Source organism: Notamacropus eugenii, chromosome 1 (assembly GCF_028372415.1).
Source record: "Notamacropus eugenii isolate mMacEug1 chromosome 1, mMacEug1.pri_v2, whole genome shotgun sequence".
NCBI lineage: Eukaryota > Metazoa > Chordata > Mammalia > Diprotodontia > Macropodidae > Notamacropus > Notamacropus eugenii.
In genome coordinates, this window is record NC_092872.1 from 523,407,719 (window position 1) to 523,427,480 (window position 19,762).

General features: G+C 41.4%; 1 protein-coding gene across 5 annotated transcripts in view; it reads left to right on the forward strand.

The window, feature by feature from the left end:
• Positions 1 to 19,762, forward strand: part of FAM178B (family with sequence similarity 178 member B) — a 160,289-nt gene that overhangs the window by 115,818 nt on the left and 24,709 nt on the right. For all 5 annotated transcript variants that reach the window (XM_072633788.1, XM_072633784.1, XM_072633789.1 and 2 more), the window contains 2 exons: positions 3,325 to 3,412; positions 10,220 to 10,348. In XM_072633788.1, coding sequence (XP_072489889.1) covers positions 3,325 to 3,412; positions 10,220 to 10,348 — 217 coding nt within the window. The remainder of the gene's footprint in view (positions 1 to 3,324; positions 3,413 to 10,219; positions 10,349 to 19,762) is intronic.

Here is a 19,762-nt window from a genome sequence, read left to right on the forward strand (position 1 = left end):
TTTCTCCCTATCATTCCGTTTACCCCTCCTTCTCCCACCCTTCCCTGCCCCCACCCCTCCCTGCCCACACTTGGGTTAATTAACTCAGTACAGGCCTGGGGTTTCAGATTAATGGCTCCCAGATGCCAGCACTCTTCTGGCTCTGGGTTTGGCTATGGAGAAGCAGTGCCCGGGGACTGGATTTACCTCTCACCACAGTTCTCAATCCAGCTGTTCTGTTCACCTCAGAAGAACAGCTGAGGTTCCTCACTGGCATGGGGCAGAAATATGAGGTCTAGTAGGGTTGGCCATTGGAGCAAGGAAGAAATTTGTAGCTTGGGCTTCTATGGATGAGACTGGGGAGCATTTTCCAGATTATACTCATAACATATTATTTGGCAGTGGTGCAGCAGGCTCCTGGGTTTTCTGAATTTCCGGGTGCCTTAATCAGTAAGCTGGACACAATGACCCTTCCCTAGCTCTCAGAGGACTTTGGAGGGTCCTGTAGGCACTGTGTCAACATAAAGGGTAACAATAAGAGGTGCTTGTAAAAAAGAAAAAGTGAGGATGCTAAATTAGGACGGTGCCAACATAGTCATCTAGTCTGAGCATTTTTTTTAAAGCCCTACTTTGTTAAACAACCCACTTTCTGACTCCTCCCAGCCAGAAATGAGCTGGAACCGATGTTATTAACTCATCCCCTTTCACTGCTGTTTCCCCCCCTCTCCCAGGATTGTTCTGTTTGTGTCTACTGTTCCCTCCCAGCTGTACAGATGTAACGATCCCCACCACAGCCCATTCTAAAAACACAAACAGACATCACAGAACTTCAGAGAGCATGAAGACTAAGGGATTAAATAGGAGAGTATTAGGAAAGGGAGCCCCAAGTGGGAGTGATGCTGGGCACCCATCAAACAGAAGTACTGCACTGGAGGAAGTGTTCTTGTTTTTCAGTTTGAGTCTAGAAACTTAGTTTGGATCCTGAGCTTAGATTTGGCCCAAACTGACTAAGTGGCTTTGGGCAGGCAACATCCACCTTCTCTACCTCAGTTGCCCTTTTGGCACATGGTGAGAAAGAGTTAAAGATTGCAAATCAGTAAGACTTGAGCTGGAAAAGCTCCGAGGAGGCTCAGTGTGTTACTATCATTATGGCTATGGCTACCCTGGCTTCCTGGACACTGGGCCCAGGCTTTAACTGTAATAGGAAGAATGTTCCATCTGGTCCTTACATTTCCTGAGGCCCTCTCAATTGCAGCAGGGCCTGCAGAAGTTAGAGAGCCTATTATACCCATGATGGTGAGCAGGAAGGGCACACAAGTGAGACTGAGACAGAAGTAGCAGGGTTCCTTTCCTCTTGCTTTTGCAAAATGTCTCCACTAACATTTAATAATGCTTTCACCTTACACTCTTATTACACTGGGTATAGTGGATTCCCTGGATGTGAATTAAATGAATGATAGATACCCAGGGTCAACAGATCTCCAAAGGAGAAGCTGAGTACTAGCCTAGGCCATTCCAATTTGGTCCTTGAACTTCCGGCTTTGAGATGCCTCACTGGCTGTGGTCGTATCATGAGAGAACGATGGATGTGCCACTTCTGCAGTGAGTGTCAGATCTTTCTATCCTCATGAGAAAACAGTAAGTGTGTAGAAGTACTTAAAGAATTGTACTTATGGTGGCAGAAAGAAGGGAGATGTTGCCTTTTTCTGACCTCCCTTCTCTACTCTGGCCTCTCTGAATTCTGTTATAGGGGACTGGGTGACCACAGAATTAGCTGTGCTTCTAGGGGTACTATGTTGTAAGAAAAATGAGAGGAACAAGGTCAAAGAATCAAATTCAGCTATGGGATCATCAGGAGTTAGGAACAGCCCTGGAGGGGAGATATGGATGAAAGAATGAGTGGTTGGTTGTTGTCCTTCATCTTCGAAGAGGACCAAAATGACATCGCCATGATAAAGTGAAATTTCAGTGTGTCCGACCGTGGCTCATCAGACCAGTATGAGCTCAGAATGCTCTACCACAGGTTAGGCGCAGATATTCCATGTGAATATTTGGGATGGATATCCCAAATTTGCACATCCTGCGTTTACTTTGTGCTGCCTTGGTTCTGCTTTGCTCAAAGAGCTCAGCACTCTTTCTGATGTGGGCATGCCATGCTGAGTGGTCCTGTGCCAATGTCTCCCATGTTGCACAGTCAAATCCAAAGTTCTTGAGAGAGACCTTGAGAGTGTCCTTGTATCACTTCTTCTGATCTCCATCGCCTGCCCCATTCGAGTTCTCCATAAAATAATCTTTTTGGCAAATGTGCAGTTTGCATTCGAACAAGATGGTCAGCCCATTGGAGATGCACTCTCTGAAGCATAGTTTGAATACTTGGCAGTTGAGCTCTAGCAAGGATTTCAGTATCTGGTACCTTATCCTGCCAGGTGATCCTCAGAATCTTCCTAAGACAGTTCAAATGGAAACAATTCAGTTTCCTGGCATGGTGCTGGTAGACTGTCCAAGTTTCACAAGCATATAATTATGAAGTCAGCACAACGGCTCTACAGACCTTCAGTTTGGTAGTCAGTCTAATACCTCTTCTCTCCCAAACTTTTCTTTGGAGCCTCCCAAACACTGAGCTAGCTCTGGCAGTGCATGTGTCAACCTCATTGTAAATGTGTACATCCCTGGAAAGTACATTACCAAGGTAAGTAAATTTATCCACAGCATTCAAAACTTCTCCATTTGTTGTAATGGAACTGATGGTTCCATGTATGGATGGTGCGGTGGTGGCTGATGGAGCACCTGTGTTTTCTTGGTGTTAATTATTAGGCCAAAATTAGCACAGGCAGCAGAGACTTGATCCATACATTGTTGCATCTCAGCTTCAGAGGCTGCATTGAGTGCACAATCATCTGCAAACAGAAGATCATGCACCAACACTCCCTCCACTTTGGTCTTAGCCTTTTCAAAATGAAGAACTTGCCGTCAGTATGGTAGTTGACCTTGATGCTATGTTCATCCTCATTGAAAGCATTTGTCAACATGGCTGAAAACATCCTGCTAAAAAGCATGGGAGCAAGCTCACAGGCCTGTTTCCCTCCACTCGTGACTGGGAAAGCACAAGAGCTTTGTCCGCTATCCAAAACCTGGGCAAACATGCCGTCATGAAAGAATGAGTAGAAGAGGGTTAAATGTGCTTCTTGGTTTATGTGTATTGCTGACTGCAGAAAATCCTTGGGCATTGAAATTGATGACTAACCTTATCTCCCATATATTTTGTTCTCTTTTTCTCCCCAGATATCCTTGCCTCCCTCTGACCCCTAAACATAACTAAGGCTTTCTTCTTTTCTTTTCCCACAGGCAGCTTCGAGGCCAACTCAGCCTTGTGATCATTGCCCGGCTACTGGGACAGACAGAGGTTCTTCCTCTCTGGACAGAGAGAGCCCAGGTAAGTTTTAGGATTGAAGCAGTATGGAAATTTGATGCTATATCAATATGTCCTCCTCATGTCTAATAATCTGTGTCAGATATAACAGCTAAATGTAGAGAACAGAATAATTCTACAGTGGGAGGAGGGGGATGAACATTGGAATAGCCATAGTAAAATCACAACTTATTAATGACCTATAAACTAATCAATAGGTATTTATAGAGTACCTACCAAGAGTCCAGCTCTGTGTTAGAGTGATACAGATGAAGCATATTGTGTTATATGTGCCCTCAAGGAACTTGGATAGGTAAGGTGTGGTCAGATTATAGGGAAGCTTGATCAGAATGCCTTCTCTGTCGGTAGAAGAGGGACTGGAAGGAAGGAGAAAATTTGGAACTCAAAAAAAATTGTTTTAAAGAAAACTAGATAGCTAGGTTTGTTTTCTTGAGTGAATTCTGAAATCTACCTAAAAAGAAAGCCAAGCAGAAGAGTTTGAACTTAACATAATAGTCATAGATTCTCTATCCAAAGGGAGACATGCACCCCTGATTTTAAGAAGACTTACTAGGTGGTGATATACAAGATGGTTGGTAGTGGAGAAAAAGTGTGAGCTTGGGAAACTAGATCAGGATGGTTGTTGTGGGATCCCTTTGTGGAGGATAAGGACCTGGCCTCATTGGAGGCAATGGAAATGGAAAGGAAGAAATGGTTCCAAGAGATATTTCAAAGGAAGAAGTATGGGGTTTAGCAACAAGTAGATGGAGGGGATGAAGAAGAAGAAACCAAAGGAAGAGACCAAGAGAAGGAGAAACTTTGAAGAATGAGAAACTAAAACATAGCTTTAAAATTTCCAGCCTAAGCAACCTTAGAACAGGGATGGGGAACCTGCAGCCTGGAGACCACATGCGGCCACCCCAGATTTAGGAGAATAAGCCATATAATAGAGAGAAACAGGAAGGAACTGGTGTGAAATTGAAAAGAGACAGCATGGTGTGACAGGAAGAACAATGAGCTATAAGAAGCCCCATGTCCTAGTAAGATCCAACCTTTCACTAGCTGTATGTCCTCGAGCAAATCATTTAAGTTCTAAGCTGTTGTTTCCTTATCATGAGCTAAGGGAGTTAGATCTCTGAGATCTCCATCAGTCCTAATGCTCTGTGATCAGTTTTGTTTTGTATGAGTTGAGTTTAATGACAGGACATCCAAATAGAAGTGTCCTATAGGCAAGAAATAGAGCCCTCTCTGAATCATCATCAGACAGATGCTATTAAATACCCACAATGTGCCAGGTAAATACTTTGGGGAGAGGGGAAGGAGAAGGGCTATAAGCAGGGTTATGCTAGTAAATGTTTAACAACCAGCTCTCCAGGAGGGAGGGAAAGTATGCACAACATACATTTAAGTTTAATCTGAATCATTGCCATTTTATGCATCATTTTCTCAAGTCTAGGCAATCAACATAACAATAAATCAACCCCTTGATTTGCAAAATTTGCTGATTTCTGAGGTGTCAGTGCTCTGATTAAAATTTAACTATCAGCTCCAAATCCTTGGACAAGTACCAAAAATTATTCTTTCTCTATAGGAGTTTATCTTGTTCTGAGAACTAATATGTATATGTACTATGGATCATACAAAATATACAAAGATACAAAATATATATAAAGTAAATACAGTGTAATTGTGGGTTGGTGAGAAGACATGTGAGGGCTGATAAGAAAATGCCTTCTGCATGCAGGATGCTTGGGCTGAGCTTCCAGGAAACTAAGCTGGCAGATGGCACCAGAACTATCACCTCTTGAGTCCTGGACACTTTTCCTTTCCTAATGCAGTTTAAGTTTGCATTATCTTTTTTTGGATGCCACATCCCACTGTTGACTCACTGTGGAGTGTGTAGTCCACCAGCAACACCAGATTTTATTTTTTAGCTGCATGGCTTCTAGTCATGCCTTCCCTGTTTCGAACTCAGGCAGTTAATTTTTGAAAGCCAAGTATGATATAAGACATTATATTTATCCCTATTAAATTTTATCTTGTTCAGTTGAACCCAATGTCTTGACTTGTTAAGATCTTGTCAAATGCTTTATGCAAAGGAGGATTGTAGGGTTATGGGATCACAGATCAAGAATTGGAAGGGACCTCATGGGAAAGCTGATACCCAGGGAGTTGAAGTGACTTGCCAAAGGTCTCATTAGATATAATAAGCAGCACAACCTTTGACTCTATAAAGAGTGGTCTTTCCACTGTGCCATCCTGCCACGTTTCCCTCCCAATCTTCTGTCATCTCCAAACTTGGTGAACATTGAATCTATTCCTTTATCCATATCATTGATTAAAAAACAGAAGCAAAACTTGCAACAGCATAAGCAAAGATCCTCGAACTGAAGGAGTTCTCTATTTCTTCTAAGGTCATATTGAACCATTAAAGATTACTGAAATATTTGTGGGTCTTCTTTGTAACTATCTAGTTCACAGCTTTCTATCTAGTCTATAAGAATAGCATGAGAGACATGGTCAAATGTTCTGATAACATTTAATGAAAGTATGCCGATAGTTCCTTTGAACTACCAGCCTAATAACCCTGTCAAGAAAGGGAAATGGGCTTTGTCTGGTATTAACTGTTCTTGTTGGCTATTTGTCAACTGCGGACTTTTCCGTATGCTTGTTAACCATCCTTTAATGATATGTTTAGAATTTTGCCAGAAATCAAGATTTAGCTCACTGGCCAAGAGCTTGCTATCTCTATCCTCTTTCTGCCTTCCTTTTTCTTTTTTTCAAGGAGGAACTAAACTTAACCCTTCAACAAACCTGTGGGTCCCCATTTCTTCATGAGGTTTTAGTAGACCACAAGCTTAATCAGTGGTTCTGTATGGCAACCAAAACATTTAATGCACTCATAGTCTACACTAAGAGATTCATTGTGTCTAGGACTAGAGGAAGGGCCTGCTGGCTAGACTATGTCTAGATTGTTATGTTAGTCATGGGCTCCACATTTTAAGAAGGTTATTGTTAAACTGGAGAGTATCATGAGGAGGACAGCTAGAGTGCTCAAGAACTTTAAAGTTATAATATATGAGGATTAAGCTGAGGATTCCCAGGTGAAAGAGCTATGAATATTTATCCAGGAGAAAAGGCTTGAAGGTAGGACTAGGGGAAGAGCATGATAACTGTCTTCTATTATTTTAAGGGCTGTCCCTTAAAAGAGGAGAGATTCATGTTTTGCTTGGCCCCAGAAGACAGAAATAGGAACATTGGTTTGAAGTGGAAGAGGTGATGACTTAGATTTGATATAAGAATAAACTTTCTAACAACTGGAGCTATTTAAAGGTAGAATAGGCTGTTTTGTGTAGTTAGTCAATTCATTTTCACTCAGTGACTCCAAGCAAAGACTGACTACGTGTCAGATGTGTTGTAAATGGAATTTTTGCTTCACTAGACATTGAATTACTCTGAGGTTGCTTCCAACTTTGATATGCCTATATAATTCTTATATAAGATCCAAGGTATCAACAATGGGGGGAAAGTCTGGAGTTTTAGAGAAGTGGTTGAATCCACATGGTTTAGCATGAGGAGAGAATCCAGTATAAATAGGAATTTACTAATGAACTGAGTGAAGTAGAAGTTAGGTAGGAGTTAAGTAAGAGCAGGTTTTGTGGTACTGGCAGAAATCTAGATTAAGAATTAATCAGATGTCCATCAATTAGGGAATGATTGAATAAGCTATGGTAAATGAATGTGATGGAATACTACTATACTATCAAAAAAGGATGATGGGAAGGGTTTCAGAAAAACCTAGGAAGATTTGTATGAACTGATACAAAGTGAAGTGAATAGAACTAGGAAAAAGTTTATACAATAAGGGCAATATAGTGAAGATAACAGACTTTGAAAGACTTGGCAACTGATCAAGACCGTGACCAGCCACAGTTTCAAAGGACTCATGATAAAACATGCTATGCATCTCCAAAAAGAGGCTGGATAGACTCAGGGTGCAAAATAGAGCATATTTTATTTCTTTTTTCTTGCTTTGTATTTATTTTTTGGACATAGCTAAGGTAGGAATTTATCTTGCATGATTTTACATATATGTAATGAGTTTTGTTTTTCTTGAGTTCTCAATAGGCGGAGGAGGGAATGGAAGAGAAAGAGAGAAAATAGGAGAACTCAGAACTGAAAATAAAACAAAATTGAATTTTAAGCATTTTAAAACAAAATGGAAAACTGTATTAATCTCAGATAATAAGTGGTATGTTGTATCAAGGTGGCCGTGCTGTTGGGTGACTGATGGGGTATGAGAACAAAGACAGTCATTCCATCTTGGAAAAGTCCAGAATCAAAGCTGATACTCCCTTGGGATCATCATGGGGGCTACAAGAAAGAAACTCATCTTCCTGACTTCAGAATAGAAAAAAGTAACATAGCCAAGGGAGACCTCCTTTCTTGAGTAATTATTGGATATCTGGTGTGACTTGTTTACTGTTCATGGCTGAATGTTTGGCATGATGTCTCACAACTTCAGGCAATTTACAATATATATCCTAACTCTACCAGTACCTGTCACAACCAAAGTAAGCCCGTGTGTGTGTATGTGTGTGTGTGTGTGTGTGTGTGTGTGTGTGTGTGTGTGTGTGTGTGATTCAGCTTTCTAGTGCTATACCCACAGCCTGGAAATGTAAAAAGAATAAGCAATCAGCAAGTACAATAGCAAATAGCAGGGAGAAGCAGCTTGGTGAGCTTATCTGATTGAAGCAGTTTTAACTAAGCAAGAAGAAAATGGGAGCAAGTGAGGCGCCTGCGAATATGTGCCATCTGCCCATCCCCCATGCTCTGGGCTCAAGGAGCTTAGGGCTGTTTAGAGAGTAAAAGAGACTTTACACAGGGCAAAGCCAAAAGGAGATAATATTGATGACCATGATGCCAAAGGAATGTTTTATTTGTTTGAGTTGTAAATGTGTAATAGTATAATTCCCTATCCTTTAAATCTCTGTCTTTAAAGGCAAAATATAACACTTGTGCAGTTGTAAGAAGTGAATGGACAGGAGTATTTTAGAAATTATTCCCTGGATTTCTGACAGCCTTCCAAGGGACTAAGACTTCAGTGGTTTGAGAGCAGAGCTAGGTCAAGTTTATGTCGAAGCTTCCATGGCCAGTCAGCTCTCTCTTGTTCTCCCTTCTCCTTTTCTCCCTGACCGAAGATAGGTGGTTTGTTAAAGAACACAGCAGCATTTCTATAAGCCTAGGGCCACAGACTTGGAGGGGGGAGAAGGGGAAGAAGAGGGAGCTGATCCTGGCACCTAGCCACTATTTCATCCCTTTAGCAGCCTTGAGACTTTGGCTGTCTAAACCTGCAATCTGGTAGATAGGTGCTGAGTTGAGTGTCTAGCTACTGAGTCATGTTGAGTCATGACAAAGCAGCCAGGTGTACTTGAGAAGAGGGGCTTCAGGGTGAGCCTGGGAGCCGGACTTGAGGAAAGCTGATGCTCTCAATCATGAGCCCCCTTATGGATATGGCATGAGCACGTAGTTTGGGTTCAGGTTTGAGGTGGAGGAGACTGGCAAACACATGAATACCCACATCAACCGTGCCCACTCCCCCGCCCCCAAAGAGCTGCATTTGCAGACTTGACAGACTCTCCTCTCCTATATGCCCATTTGCTCCTCCCTCTCTCCATCTCATATAACATCTGAGAAGCAAGAGCCTCATTGTCTGCTCTTGCAGACACTAAGAAGCTAACTTCCGAGAAATTAGTCAGCCTCTTCCAGTTTTCAACCCAAGGAGATCAAGGGTTCCCACTAGTAAAGGCTGCCCAAGTGAACTTATCACCTGTCAATTTGTAAGCTCCAGGCTGCATGCCTCTAGGCGTTTATACTGATGGTTAGATTATATACTTAGATGCTGTCTGACACCTTCTACCCAAGTACTAAGATACAGTGTGTTCTCTCATTTGTCTGTATGACTCTCCTTTTTTGAATGTAGAATTGAGAGGAAAACAGTGTAGAAAGGAGGCAGAGACTCTCTTCCTAGAACTTGTTCCAGACTCTCTGCCTTTTTATAGAATTAGGACCCCCTGGGTTCAAGATAACCTTTATGTATGTGTTCTTAGAGTCTTAGAGTAAATTTAGAGTAAACTGAGACCTAAAAAAGTTAAGCATCTTGCCTAACAACAGATAGGCAGGGTTGGGATTGAAAGGTATGTTCTCTGACTCTCAATCGAGACTGCTCTCTACTGTACCACACTGTTTCTTTGATATCTCACATTTGTATGGCTCGTTAGGATTTACAACATGCTTCTCTACTAGGTAAGTATTCTCATTCCCATTTAGTTTATTTATTTTGTTTTTGAAGATCATTTTACAGCTAAGGAAATCAAGGTCCAGAGACTTTTGTGTGATTTGTCTGTGGTCACACAGATCAGTGTTAGAGGCAGAATTTGAATTCAGGTCTCATGACTCCAAGGTCATTGCTCATTTCACCAAACCATACTTTCCTTACAACACTCCCTGTGAAGGAGGTAGCACTTAGCATTCTTATCCCTTGTTTGTATTTGAGGAAATTGAGATTGGGAGAGGATGGGACTTATCTAGGGTTAGGTAGCTATTAAACTTCAGGGCTAAGACTTGAATCCGATTCTGAATCCAAGTCTGTGTTGCCTGTCCCTGATAATATACTAGATTCCTAAAGCTAAAAGAAAACAGTTTTCAGTTTCTAGATAAAAAAGAACAAAGAAACTGCTTGGTTGTGGGCTTCTGCCAGGATTCCTGAACGCCTCGGTGCATACCCCTAAGTACCGCATCAATGATTCATCTTCCTCCTCTTCTTTACAGCTGTCCTTGCTCTGCCATCTCCTGGGACTCATGAAACCATCTTCCTTAGGGCAACACTTGACCGCCTGCTCACCAGCCTTGCAAAACCAGAAGCAACAGCTAGAAGTCAACACGGAACTGGATCGAGAGGTGAGCCCTTTTCATGTTCTCATCTCATCCAGTGTCCAAGACCTCGAGTAAGACTGTATGGTACAGTGTGTCTCCATTGCTCTCCATCCTTTGTCCCTCACCAAAAAATAAAATAAAAAAACAAAACATTAAAAAAAAAACCCTGAGGCAGTTCCAGGGCAGATACCAACAGGTTGCCTCCCCTATTAAGAGGAGGTGCTAATTATCTGCTCTATAGCCTGTAATTAGTACCTTTGTACGTACCCGTCATGGAGACACCGACAGGCAATGTAGTGTATCCTAGGTATGGAGGCTTGAGTGTTGAATGTATCCCTGACACCATACATGTGAGTTACTGTGTCTTTTACAGATTGACATGGCTTTGTTTTCCATGGTGATTTTCAGGTTAGTCTTCAACTAAGGTCTAGGGAGTTGGGTGAAGCTGAGTTGCTCATACACCTGTTGAGGCTCTGGTCAGGGGTGAAACAAAAAAGATAAGGAGACAGTGGTTTCATCATTGAAATGTAAGGGGTTGTAGATACTTGCTTTACCTTATGAAGACTGAAGGGATCAAATTGCTGCATCTCTGGGCCCCATCTTTTTCACTCCTAGAGAGCCAAGACTCTTCCATGGGTTGGGGTAAAGCTAGATCTGGCCCTTTGGATTCCTAACACAGAAGCTTGAAGGCCTTGGCCCTTTTATTTCTTCGAATTTTAGGTAGGCAGCCGCTTCAGAGAACTTTCTCTGAAGTTAATGTCAACTCATCCAAAGGTGCAGCCTTTGGGCATCTTTTTGCAAATCAGATAGAGGAATTAATTACTTAATGAATGTAGGACCATTTAGAAGATGTGATAATTCCTTGTGTAAGCTACTCCTCTGGGAAAACTGGGAGAAGATTGTCTTTTAGTTGTTCCTGATATTGAGCACATTTCTGAGGCTACTGCTTCCCCAGAGGGACACAGCTGGCTTCTTTCCTTCTGCTTTGTCAAGTATTACCTATAAACCAAACCCACTTGTTTATTATAGCTTGTGGCTTGTTCTTGAGTTTCTAAAATAGCAGAACCAGTAATTGATCACTTGAGGACAAAGGTAGCTCTTTACCCCCAAATGAGTGAAGTTAGCTTTTAGTTTGTGTATAAGCAGCCTCTTTAATCCTGGATGCCATGAGCATGGATGAGCAATGCTTGTGGAGAGACAGGCCTAAACCATAACAAAATGGGTATAGTAGAAGAAGAAGGAAGGTAGGGAGAGAGGAAGAAAGGAAAAGTGTATAATGAAGATTCATCAAGTACCACCACCATGTACTTCAGCAGCCACCCATAGGTGCCATAGAGTTGCCTTGCCCATCTTAGCTGATGCCATCTCCAACTCAGCAGGTTGTCATTTTTGGCTTTACTGCCTGTCAGTGCCTTTCTGATGATGGACTACATCCATTTAAAAGGCCAAAAGGTAATGAGAAATAGGAGGGCCCACTGGTTATTTTAGGAACCATTTCTTTTGCATGTAGAGGATGCTATGAAAGTTCCTCATGATGGCCACCAGTTTAGAAAACAGCCTGTTGTATTCACACCAGAATCACAGTGGGTTTGCAAACTTGACTTGGTGCACATAAGCACAGGGTTTGAGAAGCTGGTGTCCTTAATAGGGGGATAGAGGAGATTCTACAGGGAAGAATAAAAGGGGGTTTTGAATGACTTTTCTGGTAGAAACTTACTCATTGAAGCCATTTGACAGACTCTTTTTCTCTCTCCCTCTTGTTCTACATTTCCTTTCCTTGGACTTCTATTTCCTTGCCCTGAGGGGCAGAATGTTGAGTAAGGTAATCAAGAATTAGGTGGGAAAAAGAACACTGCCAGCAAAAGCAAATAGGAACAGATAGGGTAGATGAACTGAGTGGTGTTTTGTTTTACCCAAATACTGCGTGAATTGAAAAGTTCAAGTTACATTTTTGAAGAAACCCTCATCCCTAAGTTACTCAGGCAGGGTGGGGCCTGATTAGTGGTCTATGATAGAGCTCATTGGAAGCTGGCGCCCAGTCTGAATTCTACTACAACTGACTCCTCATTAGGGTCGAGCATGTTTCATCTTCAAAGAAGACCAGACTCCTCACTAGCCAGAGAGTAAGTGGCGTCATTAACCCAGTTTTACAGGTAGCCATGTTCTTTGCCGCTGAAGAGCCTTTCATCCTGAAAGCTCAAAGGGTTTGGCTTCTCCCCATGGTGCAGATGGGGAAACTGAGACCAGGATAGCCATGATGTTAACCTAAAGTGACCCTGCTTGGTAAAAAATGATAGCTTTCCCCAACTCTTGAGGCTATGCTCTCACTTACATTTTGCCATAGATGTGTCCCACTTTGGCTATATTCACCCCTGAGAAAGCCAGCCAGTGTCCTGTCCCTAGTTCTACCTTGCATGGTAAATTGAAACTTCTGCCAGAGACTTCTACTTCTCTCAATTTCTTTCAAACGCTTCTGACCATATCATCTCCCTGCTCAAACTCCAGTGGCTTCCTCTTACCTCCACGATCAAATATAAAATGTTCTGTTTGGTATTTAAAGCCTTTCACAGAATGAAATAGTGAAAAGTAAAGTAAACAGAACAAAGAGAACGTTGTATACAGTAACAGTAATATCATTCAAAGAATAATTGTAAACAACCAAGTTTGAGAATTCAAATCAACTTATAAAGGACATGTGAAGGAAGATACTGTCCATCTCCAGAGTAAGAACTGATAAATAGGAGTATGTATAGTGTGGTTTTACATATATTTATAACTGTGTCAGATGGTGCCTCCTCTAGTGCAAAGTGAAGACGGAAGGAGGGAGCCAGACAGGAACTGAAAATGTAACAAAAAAATTTTAAATTAATTTTTAAAAATAATAAAGCCTTTCACATCCTGTCCCCTTCCTACCTTTCCAGACTTCTTATACTTTATTTTCCTTCAAACACTTGATGATCCAGCTCTGCTGGCTGTTCATTTAGCAAGACACTCCATCTCCAGACTCTATGACTTTCCAATGGCTGTCCCCCAGTCCTGGAATGGTCTTCTGTCTTACCTCCATTTACTGGCTTTCCTGGCCTCCGTCAAGACTCAGGTCAAATCCTGTCTTCTGCAGAAGGCCTTTGCTAGTTCCCCCTACTGTGAATGCCTTCCCTCTGAGATAACCTTCTCTCTACTCTTTCTATATCTTACATGTACGTAGTTGTTTGCATATTGTCTCACCTGTTAGAAAGCCAACTCCTTGAGGTCAGGGACCTTTTTTTTGCCTTTTATTTTATTTTTTTTGTATGCTCAGCGCTTAGAACCTGGCACATAGTAAGTACTTAATAAATGTTTCTTGATTCACTTGTTCCTCTCTCATGACTGTGCAACTTTGGTCAAGTCATTCAGCTATCTCTTCACTGCACATCCTTTTTAACCAATCAAGAGGGAAGAGAACAGATATTTATTAATATTTTATTAGATATTACATGCCAGACCCTGTGCTAATCTCTTTACAAATATTATCTCATGTGATCCTTGCAATAGCTATGTGAACTAGGTGCTCTTATTATCCCCATTTTACAGCTGAAAAATTTGAGGCAGTGATTTGCCCAGGATCATATAGCTAGTAAGTGTCTGAAGCCAAATTTGAACTCAAGTCTTTGGTGATTCCAGGTCCAGTGCTCTTTTCTTTTCACTAGCTGCCTCAAGCAATCAGTAAGCATTTAATAAGCACTTACTATGTGCTATGTGTGTTCATCCTTCCTTGCTGAAGAAGAACATGCCATCAGAGAGATGATGACATGACTTGCACTTGACTTTGTTTTGAGTAGGGGAGGGCTGTGCAAGGTCACCAGCTTCACTTCTCCTCCAGAGCCATCTGAATCCAGTGACCAGATATTCATCAGGATGACTGGAGATGACCCAGAATGAAGCAATTGGGGTTAAGTGACTTGCCCAAGGTCACACAGCTAGTGAGTGTCAGGTATCTGAGGTGAGATTTGAACTCAGGTCCTCCTGACTCCTTCACTGGTGCTCTATCCACTGCACCACCGAGCTGTCTGTGCTAGCTCCTGTGCTAAGTACTGGTGATGGAAAGAAAGGCAAAAATGTAAAAACAACACCTGCCTTCCAGAAGCTTACATACTAATTAGGAAGACACTATATACTTACAATAGATACAGAGTAAAAGTAAGAATCTTAGAACGCTTCAAGTGACTGGGGTCCTGGGGAGCCCTTTATAGCCTCAGAATCTATCTGTTTCACCACCTTCTCTGGCATTCACACTATAAAGAGAGCCTTATATGAGGATGAAAACTCAGCTTTTCCCATTAGATGCTCTTAGCTATAGAAATGTCATACAGTTATGACAGTAACAATCATAATATATTGTTGGTAATTATCAGCTACCAAGATTCCTGCTTTGGAAAGCCAACCACCCATTAAACAAAAGAGGCAGCCTGTTCTAGTGGACATAACTCTATCGTAGGAATTCTTGAGATTGGCTTCTTGTCCCAGCTCAGTCAGAACCCACCAGCAAAGCAATAGGAGAGCTCACAAATACTTCCTCTCAGAGGAATTTGTGCCAGCCCTGGAGTGGAAATTTGATGACTTAGGCTGTGAATATTAGCTCTACTACGTAACTCTGTGACCTTGTGGAAGCCACTTAGTGACTCTGGGCCTCAATTTCCTCATTTGTAAAATGAGGGGGTTCAACAAGATGATCTCTAAATCCCATGACCTTATAAACTTTTAAGCATTCTTTTAAATCCTTTTGAAGACGTGGGAAAAAAGGGTTTGATGAATATACTTCACAGAGGTTTTGATATTCACTGACACATTCTAGTCACCAGGTTTTGAGTCACATTTCTGTTGGAGAAATGTAACATTTGGTCAAATAAAAGAGGTCAAAGTAAAAAGATGCTTTGCTGGTCATCAAAATGGTGATAATAGTTATGATGTGCTTCGAAAGGATTGAAAGTAGGATGGAGGGAATCTGTCATATTGAAAGTAGCAAGCAGAAAATGTCCTAGCAAAAGATGAAGATCCTCAAGATTGCCTATAGGCACCCCGATTTGGCCTTGCCCCTAGAAGTGGAGCTTCAATCCAGGCTCAGTCTTGTAGGAGTCTCTGATCTCTTCTCATTTCTTTCTCCATTCTCTATCAGTATTACATAACCATAATAGCATGACCATCTCAAAGTAACCAACAAGAACTAGAAAATTTAAAATAGTCCCGGAACTGAAAGTGATGCTGACATAGAGGAAGGGGAAGAGAAGTTTGGAACAGAACTGACACATTCAGGAAGGTCTTGGTGCCAACCAGTATTCAGGACACACATTTGATTTTTCTGCGTTCTGTTCAGTAGTATATCTTCTGTTTGCCATAGTCTAGAAGAATATCCTGATGAAGCAGAAAAACAGGCTTTATGTCTCTGGGGGTTTCTTCATCTATGCTAATTTAGTTCCACCCAGGCCTGAGCTGTGGAGTGACAGAGCTCCCTCAACACCAAGCCTTATGAGAGCATATGTATCTGGGTGCTCATGCTCCCTCAGGTCTCCCTTCTGAGTGTGCACATTCAAGCTTCTTCGGGCTTGGGTGGTGAATGTGGGTTATCGTGTGTTTGTTAATATAGGATGGGTGTTTGTTTTAATTTTATTTTATGGATGTATGTGCTTTTGTAATGTTTCTGTGTATATCTCTGTCTGCGTTGTGTATGTCTACTGATGTTTCTCTGTGTATTGCTTGTCAGGCATGGAACTCCTTTGTGTTTGTATGTATTCCATGTTTTTGTGTGCATTGTGTTTCGTGTGATGTCTTAATAGAGGAGATGAACAAGTTTTGCTGCTTTGCTTTCACTGCTGCGTCAGGTAGCCAGGCAGGTAGATTTGTCTGGGGCGTATGGGGTGAGGTTTGTCCAGGTCATGACAGGCAGAGGCACTTTTTTTTCCCCTTCTCTCTAAGTGAGGAATTAAAGCTGCTGCTCTATCCTGATAGCAAGGCCAGTGTCGTCTGTCTGGGAGTCCTCACTGCTCTTTTGTTCTTTCTCTAAAAGCAAATTGTATTGCGCATCACCGGAACCTATTTGATTGCTCCTCTGCTCTTGGACCCAATAAGGATCAAAAAAGTAACCAGAGGGCTCTAAGATCCTCTCCCCACTGGGGATCTGACTTGAAGTCCAGCCTTGTCTTAAAGACTTCTAGCATGATAGACAACTTTAATTGTTTAGGAAGTTTTTCCTTATATTTAGTAAAAAAATCTGATTTCCTTGCATCTACTCATTCTGTCCTTGATGGCCAAGAGTTTAATTCCTTTTCCATGTGAAGACCCTTAACATATTTAAAGACAGCTATCATTTTCCTCCTGAGCTTTATCTTTTTCAGGCCAACTATTCCTGCTTCCTTTAATAGATCCTTATTTGCCAAGTCTTATCATTGTCCTGGGTATCCTCATCTGGATATACTTGTTTGTCAGTCTCCTTCCTGAAGCTTGGTACCCAGAATTAAATGCAGTGCCCTGGATGTGGTCTGACAAGAGCAGAGAGCATTGGGACTCCCACCACCCTCATTCTGCATACTATATTGTCCAGCGGACAACGTGAGCTTTTCGGCCACCATGTCGTACTCATCTTGATTTGCCATGCATTTAAACTCCAATATATCTTTTCCACACAAACTATTGGTTAGCCATACTTCTCCAAACCTCACCTTGTATAGTTGATCTGTTGATCCCAAATGGCGATTTTTACATTTATCCCTAATTAATTCTATCTTATTAATTTTGGCCTGTTCTGACTCTGTCATCCAATATGTGTTACCTGCTTTGTGTCGTCCATAAAGTTGATAAGCTTGTAATATATGTGCCTTTATCCAAGTTGTTGATTATAATATCTGTCCTCCCTATCCCACAAAGATGTTGTAGAGAACAAATTATATAATGACAGCATATTACAAAAAGCTACATAAGCACAAGGTATCATTATTATTAACTCTACAACATAATTTTCATCCTGACTATATCAGGGTAAATACCTGGCTTCCAGGATTCATGAGAGGGAAAGGGAGAAGTCATATTCTCTGTGTCATAGAATAAGACAGATGGAACCTCAGAGTTCCCTTTTCCTAGTCCTGTTCTCTCACCATAAAATAACACTTCCCTTTTGACTTCACACATCTACCATCCCGTAAGACACACATGTATATACTGGAGATAACGATAGTTTCATTTGTTTGGTGAATCTTGACTCCTGAAAGAGGTATTCAGAGGAAACTTTTTTTAAATATGAGGTAGAAACTCCCAAGTTCTATCCCAGAACGTCCATGTACTTTCCCTTTCTGTTCCTCAGTTTCCTTCTTTTGTAAACTGAGAATGATCAGGTTTCCTTTGCAGTCTGATTCACTATTTATGATCCTTAGAAAGGAGGTCTCTGAGAAACTGATGTTGAAAAGAGTTTTTAATTACATTACTGATTGATTGGCACATCAGACATTAGCAATTACTCAACCTTACCTAGAGTTTTAGAATGAATACTTCTAAGATGATTGAGGGCAAGTATTGGTCCAATTGTGCCTAGCAGGCTTGAAACTGTAAGAGATGTCTTTGGCTTTTAATCTTCTTGGTCTTTCATATCAATCAGCAGCTCTTGTTTATTTTTCCTTTGAAATACCTCTTAGAATCCTCCCTTCCTTTCCATTCCCACTATCACTATTCTGGTCCAGGCTCCCATACCTGAATTAACTGCAGTAGCTTCTTAAACTTTACCCTTCCCCCACTAGTTTCTTCCTCCCTTTAATCCGTCCTGAATACAGTTGTTTTATTTTTCATAACTTCTCTGCTCAAGAAAAGTGACTTCTTGTCCATTTGATCAAAAATAAACTCCTTTGCCTGGCTTTCTACACCCTCCAATATACATCAACCAGTCCTACATTGTCCACTCAATTTTATCTCATATTATGCCCAGATACAAGTTCTTCATACCAATATCCTTATTGTTTCTCTCATATACAACGCTTACTGCTACTATGTAAGGTGTACCTCTCTCTGGAACATATTTCCTGCTCTACCTTACAGATCAGTGCTCAGCTCAAAATTCATCTCCTCAAAACCTCTGCTGCTTACTCCAACTCATTGTTTCTTGTTTTGAATTCCTATAGTTCTTATCATCTATACTGTATTCTCTAATACTTGGTTATATACTATCTTATATTGTTTTCTAGTTGTAACAATCTATGTCTCCCTAACTCCACCTTTCCCAACACTCTGTTACTGACATGCTTTCCTGTAATTACATCCTTGAACACTGCTTCCAGTTTCAGGAAACTTCTTGATTCTGAGGTCCTATAAACATCTTGTGACATAAAATCTCAGCATTTTCCAGACACCGGATAGGTGGACAAAGAAGTAGACACCTTCAATATACAAGAAATAGAATAGGAGTTACTAAGTGGCCAGAGAAGAAGGAAGACAGGTCTCTAGATTGAAGGGCACTTAGAGAGTTTCCATGGCAGCTAGAAACTGAATTCAATTTAGCATGCAAGGATTAAGTGCCTGCTGTGTGCAGAGCATTATACTGGTCACTGGAAAATATGATACAGAGTTTAGATAAGACATAATCCCTGACTTTATGTAACTTATAGCCTAGTGAGGGCCATGATGCATACACCAGAATATTAGTGGAATAACTCCTTCTACCTTTGATCTTTGCTTTTGCCATATGGCAACCCTTCTTCTCTTTTTGTTGTATAATTCTTTGATGATATCCTTTACCACAGCTATTCAGAGTTCCTCAGTTATATGTTGCAGCCTTTTCATATCTCCCTTTCCATTGCATGGAGAGCATGATGTTGCTCATTTTTCGTTTTCTATAGAGATAGTAGTATTTCAATAAGATGAATAAAATATTTGTGTTGAAAGGAGGAGTCTTTGGCCAGGACGTGGGATGGATAGGGATCCAGGAGGAACTGGCCTGAGGTTCCCCAAGTCTTTCCGCCAGCTGAGACATGACCTGGGATCTCTAGGCTGAAGCTGTCTTCACCCCAAGCCCATCCCCATGCCCAAGAGAGGAAAATAATTGAAATTCCAGGTCCATGAAGCCTGTTCCAGCAGAGTGACTGGAATATTATGCCAACTTGGATCTGGCAGTTGCGAAGTTTGGATGAGTCAAAAAATCTGTTGCCAATGATTGAGCAGGAAGTAAAATTTCTGTGTGACTTATAAGCCTTCTAGGTCACCACAGAATATGTTTCTCTGGGGCTGGGAAAACCTCTGGTATAAGTAGTGAGTTGGAGACCCTTTATGAGCAAACTGTCACCAGAAAGAAAAGCAAAATTTCTCAGAATCTTCCAAATTTGGAAGGTCTCCTCTAGCCAAGGGAATGGGTTAGGAAGCAAAGGAAAACCAAGGTCATTGTGCCCATTGACATTAGCATCGTATTTCTAGTGTTTACTATCAATG